The sequence below is a fragment of the Cordyceps militaris genome (genome assembly GCF_000225605.1).
Source record: "Cordyceps militaris CM01 unplaced genomic scaffold CCM_S00002, whole genome shotgun sequence".
In the NCBI taxonomy this organism is placed as follows: domain Eukaryota; kingdom Fungi; phylum Ascomycota; class Sordariomycetes; order Hypocreales; family Cordycipitaceae; genus Cordyceps; species Cordyceps militaris.
In genome coordinates this window covers 513,562-526,704 of record NW_006271970.1, presented here as the reverse complement: position 1 = coordinate 526,704, position 13,143 = coordinate 513,562, and the positions used below count along the sequence as shown (strand labels likewise).

The 13,143-nt window shown below is 54.2% G+C and overlaps 2 protein-coding genes across 2 annotated transcripts; one reads left to right on the top strand and one right to left on the bottom strand.

Moving 5' to 3' along the window:
• Positions 1 to 540: 540 nt before the first annotated feature.
• Positions 541 to 2,502, bottom strand: CCM_02109 (alpha-1,2-mannosyltransferase (Alg2), putative; the record flags this gene model as incomplete). Its single annotated transcript, XM_006667262.1, has 1 exon — positions 541 to 2,502. The coding sequence occupies one exon, from the start codon at positions 2,500 to 2,502 to the stop codon at positions 541 to 543; it is 1,962 nt and encodes a 653-aa protein (XP_006667325.1).
• Positions 2,503 to 5,100: 2,598 nt separating this feature from the next.
• Positions 5,101 to 12,692, top strand: CCM_02108 (kinesin family protein; the record flags this gene model as incomplete). The annotated part of the gene is made up of 9 exons (XM_006667261.1): positions 5,101 to 5,209; positions 5,469 to 5,656; positions 5,677 to 5,750; positions 6,151 to 6,191; positions 6,621 to 6,709; positions 7,108 to 7,354; positions 7,436 to 7,759; positions 7,846 to 12,552; positions 12,613 to 12,692. 9 exons carry the CDS (start codon positions 5,101 to 5,103, stop codon positions 12,690 to 12,692), a joined length of 5,859 nt encoding a protein of 1,952 aa, XP_006667324.1.
• Between the last annotated feature and the right edge of the window lie 451 nt (positions 12,693 to 13,143).

Here is a 13,143-nt window from a genome sequence, read left to right as displayed (position 1 = left end):
AGCCGTGGTGGTCCAACACGGCGTACCTCGAGTGCCTGCTCGTGCCGGACCTCGCGACGGGCGGGCGCGGGCTGCGCATGCACGTGCTCGCCGTGAATTGCACGGCCCATCTGCGGGATCTGAAGCGGACACGCGGCGGCATTGGCAGCGCGGCGCATGATGAGAAGCAGCGGAGCATCGAGTCCTACTTTGGTGGGAGGAAGATGTGAACCGACAACGATGATGATGATGATTGATGACTGGCTTTTTTTTCTGACTACAGCGCTTTGACAAAATGGTGAGCAACTTCCTTCCTTTTTTCCCTCCTTGCCTTTTTTTTCCTTTTTGCATGCCTTTTTGCTGCACAAGTATATGATGAGGAACAAATATTCACAGACCTGTACCGAACACACTATGTGGACACGAATTTAACCAACTGCTGTCTGACACTTGACATAAATCTTCACTGTTTTATTTGATTCGTTATTATATGAACATTTGCTGACTCTGTCAACTTAGGGGATATTACTGCTACTTAAGCCACCGTGTGCTTTTACTGCATTATACGTCCGTGCTAGTCTCGTCTGTGCCTGTAAAAATCTTGTAGAGACGCTTGCTGACGGCCGGCCCAATCGCCCGGTCCGAGAACGCGCCGTCCTTGTTGGCGCTCTTGCGGACCTGCTCCAGCGCGGTTGGCCCCCGCGCTGCCAATCCCTCAACCAGCTTCGTAACCGTGCCAAACTCCGATGCCACTCCGTAGGCAATGGGGGCCGTGACGCGGAAAATCTCCTGGAGCATGCGCACGTAGGTGTCTTGCGTGCTGTCGCCCGTCTTGACTTGGCCGCTCTCCATGCAGAAGCGAGCGCCGGCCGTGTCCTCGTCTTTTTGCTTCTTGTAGGGAATGGTGGAAATGTTTTGCGTAAAGATGGAAATCCACTGCGCCGTTTCGAGTGGTATAGCAGTGTGGTGAATGAGAACGTCGTGCTCGACTTGCAACCGGAGAATGGCATCTTCTATCGCGTCCTCGTCGACGTACTCGGCTTGCTCAGCCTGTCGGCGTCCGGTTGCAGCCTGACTTTCGCCCTGTGATCGAACACCAGCGGCAAACTGCCGATTGCGCGTATTGCGATTCTTCCTCATCCAGGTAGTGACGCCCTGTAAGATGTATACTAATTTCTCGGTTGGATATTGGCTTCGAACTGAGGTCATATGCTTGTCCAGGCCATCATCGAGGGCAAGCTGCACTATGTCCTCTGCAGTCATGAACAATAGGGCGTGTTCTTCCTTGTCGATGCGCAGTGGCATTGGGACCCATTGTCCCGATTCGTCGTCGAACCTGCTGTTGATTCTGCGGCGCCACTTGACGACATTGTGTACTGCACTGTCATAGTCTCCATGCTGCACCTCCAGCCCATCGAGCAACGTTTCCAGTTGCACTTTGATAGTTGGTGGGAGAGACAACGGAATGTCCACAATCATTTCTTTTGTAGAGACCTTTCTGTTTCCCTTGGCCTTGTTTACCTCCACAATGGCAGCGGCAACGTCTCTTTGCCGCTGCCGCTCTTCCTTTTCTCGTTCTCGCTCGCGGCGTTTGTGCTCCTTCTCAGCAGCCTTGGCTGCGGCGCGTTGACTTGGGTCAATGGTCTGTCGGGATTTTCTCTGCGTTGGATCGGAAACCTTGCGCTTAGACTTGTTTGCTGACTTGGCTTTTGGAACCGAGCTTGTTGAACGATTGTGGTATGAAGACCGGCCTTGCGACAGGTCAAAGTTGCCAAGGGCTGGCAGATCGTCATCGCTGGAAGCAGACGTGTCTCCGATGCTAATGACAGATGGACTTCGTGATGTGTGATTTGATGGCGCAGCTGCAGTCTTGGGGGGTGCGGAAGAGCACGGAGCTGAGCTAGAGATAGGATCCCACGCAGCCGCAGTGCGTTTGGGTCGTGCTGGTTCTCGAGCAAGTGTTGTATTGGAGGTGCAAGTGGAAGCGAGGATTTTCACGGGTGAGCTAGCAAATGGATCTGACGAGAGATCCTGAGCGATTCGAGTATTTGCCGATCTGGCAGTCAGTTTTGGTGGCGGTGAGCTAGCAAATGGATCAGAGGAGGGCACAAGCCTGCTACTGGGCAGCGCCGACTCTGTCCTGCTCCTTTTTAGGCTATTTGTTCGGGGTTTGGGAGAAGAAAAGGGATCCGAGTCGATGGAGCTAATAAATTCGATATCGTCTAGCAGAGTCTTTGATTTCTGACCGGTCGCTTGGAACGGTTGTGTCAAGGAGAAGGCAGACGGCCGTTCTCTCTGACCAGCGTCACCCTCAGCTGACAGCCGCGGCCGTTTTGCAATCGGCTCGTTTACGAGTCTGCCGCTTTCGAACACATCGTCACCGCTGCTACAGAAATCGTCCGAGTGGATCTCGACCTGTGCGAGGTTGGAGGCGGCGGTGTCTGGTTTGGCGGCGGTCGGCCTGGGAGGAACAACATCTCTAGGCGGACTGGAGGAGATGAGGTCGATGATGTTGGAAGCCATGGCTGGAGACCAGCTCGCCAATGGCCATTGTGGGGTCGGAAAATCGTCAGTATCTTCGGCCGTCGCTTGACATGGCGACGCGAAGGATCAGGCGAAGCGGTTGCGATCTTCGACGCGAAATCACGTGCCTTTTGGCCCAAGGCTGGCGGCGCCACTTGCCTGAAGGCTGGGGACAGTCGCCCTTCGGCCGAGTCAGTTGACATGTGTACCTCTCTCGGAGCTGACATTCTCGCAACCTGCAATTCCTTTTTTTTTCAGCCCTTTCAATTTTGGACAGCTTCTTTTCCAAGCCACGCAAACTGACGAACTCAAGTGGCTGGTTAATAAGCCCTGTTGATGCAGGCTAATAATAGAGCTGACGAGCCAACTCGTCGCTGTGCTTTTAGCCCTTTCTTTTTCTGGCATAGAATTGGCTGGCTTGGCAAAAATGCCACCCATTTGGGTCAACTAAGGCCAGTGTAAAAAGGAAAGAGGAAGGAAACTAGGCAGCGCTAGCCAGCGACTGAAGTTGCAGCAAAAGAAAAACGAGGCAGCTGTGCATGGGCTGAACTTTCTTCAGTGGCTGATGATGTGTCGATAGGGCGGCATGAGCGAAGATGCAGCGATTGGTCTCTTCGTTAGCGACGACCATTCCGATCGTAGCCCATTCGCTGAAGGACAGGGGATTGCAGTATAACAATGCATCTACACAATTAAATTGTTCGAGTCGAGCATTCCCGAATGGTTGGAATTTGGGCAGCAGTTGGTGCTTGACGGCCCATCAAACGCGAGCTATGAAAATAACTAAAAACTGTCGTCGTCAAATCTCATGGCAGAATCGGCAGCCAAGCCAGGTGGGACCGCGGAGAAAAGATCTGCAGCGAAGCTGCATCGTACAAAACCGTTATGCGGATATGCAGAGTCCTTCTTCGCATTGCGCATGCATACTGCTGGCTATATGCGGGCAAGACGGGGAACGACATGCAAGTATGTAATAGTCAGTTTCGACATGACTAACCTGACTGCAAGAAACCTATCAGACAACTGAGAGATCGCCTCGCGAGCCCCTCCGCTGTGAAGCACAGACAACGACGGATGGCTGGTGAATAAAGGGGTCAGGAGATATAAAGTTTCCATGTAGCCGTGAAGGGACAGCCGCACAAGGCAGGCCGCGTCGGCGGCTGACAGCTGAAAGCCGAGCACGGGAGCCCGCGGATCATTGATGACGGGCAGGATCAGCGTGTAAACCCAGCCGGGCACGCCGTGAGGTGTCTCATTGTGGACGAGAGTGTTAGACAGTACCCAGAGACAGTCGGGCTCAATTACAGCGTTTTGACGGTGAGACAATTTAAAGTTGTTTAAAGAGCAACCAAGTTTGGCTTAGAGCCGGTCTAAGGAGAAACAAACTCATGTTTGGAACTGGTGATTGCGGAAGAAGGACGTTTTGCAGAAAAGAAGCTTCATGGAAGGCCACAAGGTTGGGTTAGCTGCGAGCATAGGCCGGCGCACAGGCGCCTGGCGGGGCGGGATCAGACAAAGGGCTGGCTGAGAAGTAACACGAGGCCCACGGGGTTGACCGCATGTGCTATGACGGGGGATGTTCGATCTTGTTCGATTGTTTTTTTTTTGCGACGATTGGAAGAGGCCCGGCGCGTCATGACAAGGTGGGAGACTATGTCCGTAATCAAACCGCGGCGGTGGTGGTGGTGGCTCGGCAGATCTGCGCATTGCAGAATGTGATGGAAAAGACGACAGATGTGATAAGCAAGGGTATGAGACGACTTACACGTTATTATTAGTTACGGCGGGTGGTATTATTTGAAGTTTTTTTTATTATTCTGCCGCGGCGAGTTGCATAGACGGCGACCCGGCGACCCGACTGCCCCCCCACGGTGTAGCCTACTTCTATTGTGACGCGGAAAAGGCCATGTGCATTTCCTCATGCGCGTCACACATGTGGTCGTCTAGGCTGCGAGGTACGTAGCCTGCAAGTTTAAAACTAAATGTGTGACACGGACGATGCGGACAATGGCCAATATGTCCATCCAATAAGTCGGTCGCTGCCCATTCCGGACGGGATTCAGCTCTTGGTGAGAAATGAGTGGCTGAAGATGCGCCCAACGGAGCTTGTTTTGTTTTTGGCTCATGGTTATATTCACAAGCAGTCATTTATAATCTCGTTCGCTTAAGAGAATCCCTGGGCATAGCAGAAATTCCGCACTGGAGGTTGGTTTTGGTTTGCTTATTGGCGACGCGCATCGGCATTGGGGCATGAATCAGGCATGCCAGGATGGCAGGCAAAGCGCCGAGGAGAAAGAGGAGCAGATCGGCTCTTGGCTCTTTGTTGCAAGGATTTTGGTGAGAGTCAGGAAAAAGTAAGTCATGGCCGTGTTTGGCTCCGAGGCCCATAAGCCGGGAAGCCGGTTGGCCGGTACCAGAATGGTTGGGCAATGGACCAATGGTAGCGTGGGGAGGCGGCGACGGAGCGGTGGCTGGAGAGGGAGTCAGGGGAGAGGTATTTTGTATCTGCATTGCGCAGGAATTCGTAGTTACCAGTGCTGGTTACGGAGGGAGCCCCAGCAAAGACAAGCCACCTTTTGTGATGAGAGGTCCAAGCCCATGGCCGATGGAGCAGTGATGAAGAGAAGCCGGCATTCGGGTCGCATGGAAGCGGCCAGTCCACTCTCCAAATTCGAACCGGATGTCGCCTGGTGCCCGGCCGGGAGCAGTGCGACGTTGGCAAAGACTGGCCCTACTATTCCCCATTAAATAGGTGGTAATCAAGCAAATAAATAACTAGATGCACGTTTTAATAATAGCCCGGAATTAAACTGCTGATAAAAAAGATAAAAAAGACTGCCAAAGGGGGGGGGATACATATCCTTGGGGCGTGGTGTGACCCCCCCTGCCCCTGTATTCTTTTTTGGCGCAGGTACGGATACCCCTCGTAGACACGGACAGGCAGGCAGGCGTCGGTACTTGATCAGTGAGAGGGGGAATCAAGCCACTGGGCTGCATTGATGCTTCGATGGCGGTGACTGGTTCTTGGAAGGGACTCGATTTCATTTCGGCTGTTGACAGAACCAATCGCGTCATACAGAGAGGGAAGAGAGAGGCCATGCGCATGGCTGGGAACAAGGATGCTGGGAGCCCCTCGTCTGGCTGTCTGGTTGTGGTACATACTGCTAGTTACAGGTCGATGCAGTGCCTGTGCGAGAGCTCAGTGCGTCGATCGATGCTGGAATCTGTACGGGGGAGCGCCTGGAATAGTGAGCAACGGCTGCCGGGTGCTCGTACTAATTACTAATTAGTGGGAAGGTATCGACGGGCTTGGTATTGAATATTGTACTTGCTTGGTGGTGCTGTGGTGCTTGTATGTCCGGATACTTGAGCACAGCATCTTGGTGTACCGCGTGTACCAGTGGCTCGGGCTAGCTCCCGCCCCCTATTCGGCGTTGCTGTTGCGCCGCTTGTGCCATGTGTGTTGCTTTTTCCGCCTCCTTTTGCCAGATGCGCACAAACTAAATGGTGAGAATTATTCCCAAGTCTCTGAATCCAATTGCCAGCCCGCCAGTTTTTCGCGGTAATTTTTTCTCCCCCTCTTGGCTGCATTCAACTTGAGTGTTCCTGGCGGCCGCATCACCACTTTACCACGACCAAAACCACCAGCCCACTTCATCATCCGTCTCTCGCGCCGTCCAACGGCAACGGTGTGCCCGCCCGCGTCGCCACTGTGCACCCCGGCCTCCAGTTTAATTAACAGGTACCTAATAAAACCCCAGCCCTTTGGCTGCTGTCACCGGTGTATGCTTAGTAGTCGCCTGCTGCTGTGCTCTCCCACAGGCCCCCCCTCCTCCCACGGCGCCGACGAACGACGGACGGAGAGACATTGATAATCGTCGAAACGAAGAAGAAAATCCGGTTCGATTGACTGGCGCCCTTGCTTATCAGTATCTCAGCATTTGGGTATATCCACAGCGGAACTGGCCATTTTTCCTACCATCCTTGAGCTGTTGCATTGCATGCTTGCCTGAAAGTTGGCCCAATCCGTCGCGGGGCGAACCACCACACACCAACCACACCACACACCACACAGCACACCACACAGCACACCACACCACACCACACACAACCACCAGTGCCGGCCACCACCGCCATCAAGTCTGCGACTCTGACAAGGAACAGACTCTCGTGTCTTTATTTTGGTCTTGTCTGGGAAAGTCGCATTGTTGGGCATCGCGACTGGAACAGGTGGTGAACAGGTGCCTAGGTAGGTACCTACATGCCTTGGCCTACTATTCCTCCTCCGTTTGGTCCTGCTAACATTGGCCACCAGTGACCAACTCCAACCCACCAGGCTTGCTTGCCCACCGAAAAAAAAAAAAGAAAGATCCCTGAGCGTCGACCGGCCCCCTGCTAAAATTATAAGCTGTCAACTGGCTGGCAACTGGCAACTGGCAGCTGGCCGCCATCAACCGACCAGTTCGCGCCGCGCAAACGAAACCGCACCGGCCTGAACTGCCTGCTGCACCTTTTTCCCAATTTCAATTCCCTTCTTATCCGTCATCTCACCCCCAAAATAACACCAACGCCAAAAACCAACAATCAAACCCTTACCCCTACTAGCAAGCATACTTTCTCTCTCAAGTCGAAAGACCATTACTCACCCAAGCGCCGCCGGGACCATCCGTGTCCCCGCGAAAGCCATTCCCGCCCAAAATGGCGAGCACGCCGCCAGCTTCGCCTATCCATCAGCGGCCCTCGTCCACCATCTTCAAGCCTTCGAGGAGCAGCAGCAGACTGAGCATGAGCAGCAAGACGGGTTTTGGCAGCCGCGCCTCGGATGAGGACGCACGCACTGCTGTCCGCGTCGGTACGTTTTTTTCCCTCTTCTTTCCTTAGCCTCTCGTTTGATTCACTGCGCGCGCCCAATACTCATCCCGCGCCTACCTAGCTGTCCGCATCCGACCGCCTCTGCAGCCCTCAGATCCTGGCTACGACTTGATACCCCAACGCTTCCAGCGCTCCATGGTCCAGACCTCTTCAGATACAAATCTCTCCATAGAATCACCCCAAGGGCGCAAGCTCTTCGTCTTTGACCGTGTCTTTGCGCCCGACGTCGAGCAGCAAGGTATCTGGGACTATCTCGCCGACTCGGTCAACTCCTTTGCCCAGGGCTACAATGTGTCGCTCTTGGCCTATGGTCAGTCGGGCGCCGGCAAATCATACACAATGGGTACATCTGGCCCGCTAGATCAGCAAGACGACAAGATGATGGGTGAGTCCGCCTTGCAAGTCGCCGCCCTCTTGGCCGCGCGAATGCGCCCCTCGCCGCCATTTCTACTAGCTAACATCCCACCTCAGGCGTCATTCCTCGCGCCGCAACTGCCCTCTTCGCAAAGCTAGATTCGTTATACGGCAAAAATGACGCCTCAATAGGCTCCATCCGTGGGAGCCAATTCCTCACCCAGATCAAGAACCCCCGTGATTATGCCCAGCAAAATCCCCTCGGCGACCGTCACTGGTCCCTCAAAGCCACCTACGTAGAAATTTACAACGAACAACTTCGAGATCTCCTCACTCCCGACACAACTCCTCTCGGCGAACGCACCAATGTCGCTATCCGCGAAGACACAAAGGGCAACATCCTAGTCACCGGTCTCCACCAGGTCCAGATTGAGTCCGCCGAAGACCTCATGAACGCCCTTGCCTTGGGCTCGACCATTCGCCAAACTGACGCCACCGCTATCAATGCCAAATCCTCTCGCTCCCATGCCGTCTTCTCACTCAATCTCGTCCAGAGACGCAGCAAGACCCAGACCAGCGCCGCCGAGAAGCGCTTCTCCGTCCCCATCGAGGCCATGACGGGACAGGAAGTTTCCATCACCACAGACAGCAAACTGCACTTTGTCGATCTTGCCGGCAGCGAAAGATTGAAAAACACTGGTGCGCAGGGTGACAGAGCCAAGGAAGGAATATCCATCAACGCCGGTCTAGCCTCACTGGGAAAAGTGATCAGCCAGCTGTCATCCCGTCAAAGCGGCTCACACGTGTCATATCGCGATTCCAAGCTCACGCGTCTGCTTCAAGACTCGCTTGGTGGCAATGCCATCACGTACATGATTGCTTGTGTCACCCCAGCTGAATTCCATTTGAGTGAAACCCTCAATACCGTTCAGTACGCCCAGCGCGCCCGCGCTATTCAGTCCAAGCCTCGCATTCAGCAAGTCGAAGAGGGTGACAGGCAAGCCGTCATCGATCGCCTCAAGGCCGAAGTCACTTTCCTTCGCGAACAGATTCGCAACTCTCAAAATGGCGACTCGGGTTCCAAGAGCTCAGGCGCTGGCCTCACCGAGCGCTCGGAGCGCGACAAGGAGCGCGAAGCTGAAATGCAGAATCAGATTCTTGACATGCAGGAAAACTATAACGCTCTCGGCCAACGCCATGCTCGCCTCATTGCTGAGATGGCCCGAGCCGGCGATAAGGAGTCTGCGCTCAGAGATGCCTCAGACTCGTCACAAGTTAACAGCGCGACCGACAGACTGAATCGCTCCAATACTTTTGCCCAGGCTGTCGAGCAGGTCGTTCTCGAGTACGAGAAGACGATTGAGTCGCTCGAGCAGTCACTCTCCAGTACTCGAAGCACCCTTTCCGCAACCGAAACGTCCCTGCTCGAGAGAGAGACAAAGCTGGCTTACATCGATACCATCAACACACAGCTTCAGTCCCGGGTCCAAAAACTCATGGATCGTGAAGCCAACACGGAGTCTTATCTTCACGATCTGGAATCTAAACTCGACGGCCACAGCACAGGCGACGAAAGAAATGCTTCCGTCATAATTGACCTGCGCAAGGAAATCTCCCGTGCCCGCGAGAACGAGGCATCGTGCGAAGACTACATTTCCACTCTGGAGGAGCGCCTTGCCGAGGCTGACCAGGACGGCGAGCTTATGCAACGCGAGATTGATCGCCTTGAACAAATCATCGAGCGCCAGCGCAGTCTGGGCAAGCTTGATTCTCTACTCTATGAGCTCGATCATGTCGAAGAGATGAAGCAGCCCGAAAACGGTACCCACGAGCATGCACGTCGCGGGTCTGCTGATCACTCTCGCAAACTCTCCCACATTCGCACTCAGAGTCAGATTAACGAGACAATTCACGAGGACGACGAGGATTCCGATGCCGACACTGCTAATTCTCACGCCAGTACCGTTAGAGAAGACATTGACGAGGACTCCCTTGACCACGTAAGCCGCGCATTCAAGACAACCAAAGCTTCTGACGGCGATGCTCTTGTCAAGGTCACCCAAAGCCCGGCGCAAACCAAGTACGTGTCAGATAAACTAGAGGATGTCACACAGGAGCTGGTGGGCCTCCGTGTTGAGCACGAAACTACTGTCAATGACTACGACGCCCTTCAAGCCAAGTACGAAGCAGCAATGCATAAAATTGCTTCCCTTCAAGATGTCGTTGATGAATCCCGCCACGTTCACAGCACCGCCCGCGACTCCATTATCTCAGAAGTCTCGTCTAGTCAACGACCTGATTCCTTCCGCTCCTCTGTTGAGTCTCAGCTGGTCAAGGAGGGAGCTCGCTCTTCCGCATCCCGCTCCCTGTCGTCCGAGCTTTCCTCTGCCATGGAGTCTGCCGACACTGCGAATACCTCGGCCCATGAAGACATGGTCGAGGATGACGACACCTCTACCACTAAGCCTGACGCTTCTAGCGACGACGTGACGCACAGTGAACTGACTGCTGAATTAACCCAAGAGCTGGAACGTCTCAAGCAACTTGCCGACGATAGAGAAGAGGCTGCCAAGGAGCTCGCCTCCAAATATGCCCAGCTCCAGTCTACCCACAGTGACACTCTGGACGCTGTCGAGGAACTCAAGACCAATCTGTTCAAGGCACGCGCCGTCGAGGCTACCTCGCCACGTACCTCGAGCCCAGTCATCCGTCGCAAATCCAGCCAGAACCTCCTCATCATAGACAGAGCTCATCGCTCCTTTGCCTCTCTGCGTAATATCGCCAGCGAAAACTTTGAGACCCGTCCAGAAGTTATGCAGAATTTCGAGCTCAACCTGAACGCCGCCATGCACGAACTTCATACCCGCAGCGAGCGCATCCAGGAGCTCGAGGCTTCCGTCGCGTCAACAAAGAAGGAAATGGAGACTAAGATGACCATCATCTCTGGCCTGACTCGTGAGCGCACTAGTTTGAAGGCCAGCCCCATGGACATGTCCATGGTTGCGGCTCTGCGACAGAAGCTTGAGCAAAACGAGAAGCAGCTGGCTGGGATGGGCGAAATGCACAAGCAACGCGAACAGTCTCTGCTTGCCGAGTTGGAGCAGCTGCGCGTCCAATACCAGCAAAGCGACGCAAAGAGCAGAGGCGGCGCTGATACCTCTGCCTTGGACAAGGACAAGCACATCAGCTCTCTGCAATCTGAGCTTTCTGCCTGGGAAACCAAGCATAACACGGCTCTTGCTGCTATGCAAGCCGCTGAGACGGATCTCCACAACACCGTCCGGGGTCTCGAGACCGAACTTGCCACCGCGACCACGAACTTGCAAAAGGTCAAGGCTGCCTCGTCAGCCGATTTCGACACCATTGCTAGCAACGAGCGCAAGCACCAAGATCTCGTCGACTTTTTGCGCAGTGAAATCGATGAGTATAAGAAGCTCATTTACGCTCACTCTGCCAAGGTTACCGAGCTCGAAAGGGCACATGTTGCCACCACGTCTCAGCTGGAAGAGATGTCGACATCGCACGCGTCCAAGGTCAAGGAGCATGAGGAACTAGTAGCCCAGCTGCAAGCACAAATTGTCAGCTTTGAGGACACCTCGAAGTCGCACAAGGAGGCTCTCGACGAGCTGTCGGCGACACATGCCAAGGCGCTCACCGAGGTGAAGACTCAGGAACAAAAGGGCTATGAGGCGCAGATGGCGGTCCTCCTGGCGGAGCACCACGAATCAAACCGTAAGCTCGAGGCCGAGGTCAACGACGCTCGCGATGACTTGATGAAGGTCGCTACGCAAGTAGCCGCTGCTCTTGGGCTGGAGGTCAGTATCGAGAAGCTTACTGAGCGCATCGATGGCCTGGTGAATGACCGGAAGCTGCTCGAAACAGAGCAGAGCAAGTCTGGCGAGATGCAGAAACATATCGCAGAGCTCACGACTGTTAATGAGACCATCATGCGTGACTTGGAGGAAGTCAAGGGCAAACTTGCTGAGCTTCTGGCAGGACCTGCTGTGGAGACCGAGGCCGCCGCGGAACCCGTATCTGTGAAGGATGTGAAGGAACAGATTATTGCCGTCAAGAGCAAGATGGATGATCTGGAGTCGAAGAACAAGAAACACAGCCGCTTGGTCGAGGAGCTGGAGGAGCAGCTGCAAAATAACTTTGATGAGGCGCAGATGACGAACAAGCGCCTCAGCTCTATGCAGACGGAACGCGCAGCGCAGCTGGACGAGGTCAATGCCGCCCGCACCAAGCTCCAGACGGAACTGGACACGCTACGAATCGAGTACAATTCGCTACAGGCCAAGCTGGGCGAAGGCGATGCCAACGGCGAAGTGCGACGCTCCAACTCGGGTTCCACAATCCGCAAGGCTGCCTCTCACAATTCCCTGCCTTCGCCGCCTCCTGCGATTCCGCTTCCACCGCTGCCTGGCTCTGCAACGTCGTCGGTCAACGGTGCACCTGCATCGCCGCCAAGCCGCCCTCTGAGCAAGGACAACATGAATATTTCGCAGATTACCGAGGACCAGGAAGCTCGCATCCGCACCATCGAGAAGCACCTGTATGCGGAGCGCCAGCTTACGCAGACTCTGGAAGAGGCTCTCAGCGATCTTGAAAAACAGTCTAAGAAGGTCAAGACGGACTGCGATGCGTGGAGAAAGCGGGCTTCGGATCTTGAGTTAGAGGTCAAGGACCTGAAAGAACGGCCGACAGAACCGGCGCAGGACAACCGATGGAGCATGCAGGTGGTGGAAGAAGAGCGCAAAAAGCGACAGGCGGCGGAGCTGGCTAGAAAGCAGCTCGAAGAGAGGATGAATGCCATTAAGAGGGGCAAGAAGAAGAAGGGAAGCTTGAACTGCTTCTAGAGGGGGCTCAGCTACGCGTTTAGAGTATTTCGGCGCGAGCCCGGCACGTCGCCCAAGACGGTGGCCGACACGCCGGCCGAGGAAGAGCAGACGGTCATGTCCTAGTCTGTTGGCCCTCGACACAAGCCCGACGCCTCGAAGACGAAAAGCGCATGACTGGTTTCTCTTATCCATACCCGTCCGTACCCAGCGCCAGTTTTCTTATTTTCTGTTTTGGAAGCAGCACGACTCTGTTTTTGATTTTTAGCGTTGCAGTAACGACGAAATGGGCTCTGTTTATATGTATGTTACATGGTATGCGTCCGGCCCAGTGCATCACCCGCGCTGCATATACTATTCTTCTTTTTTTGGCAGCTCTCTTTGGTTTCGGGGTGTTGTTTGTTCAAAATTGTATCAGCGTATGAGCTACGTTTTCTTGGTCAAGGATGTGCTGAGGCTCTTTCCGAGGTTTTTATTTCAACTTTTTTTTTTATGGTCTTGAACTTTTACGACCGCTTCAGCAACCAACCTTCATTGCTTGGAGTTTCTCGGTGAACATTGGAACGAACAAAAAATA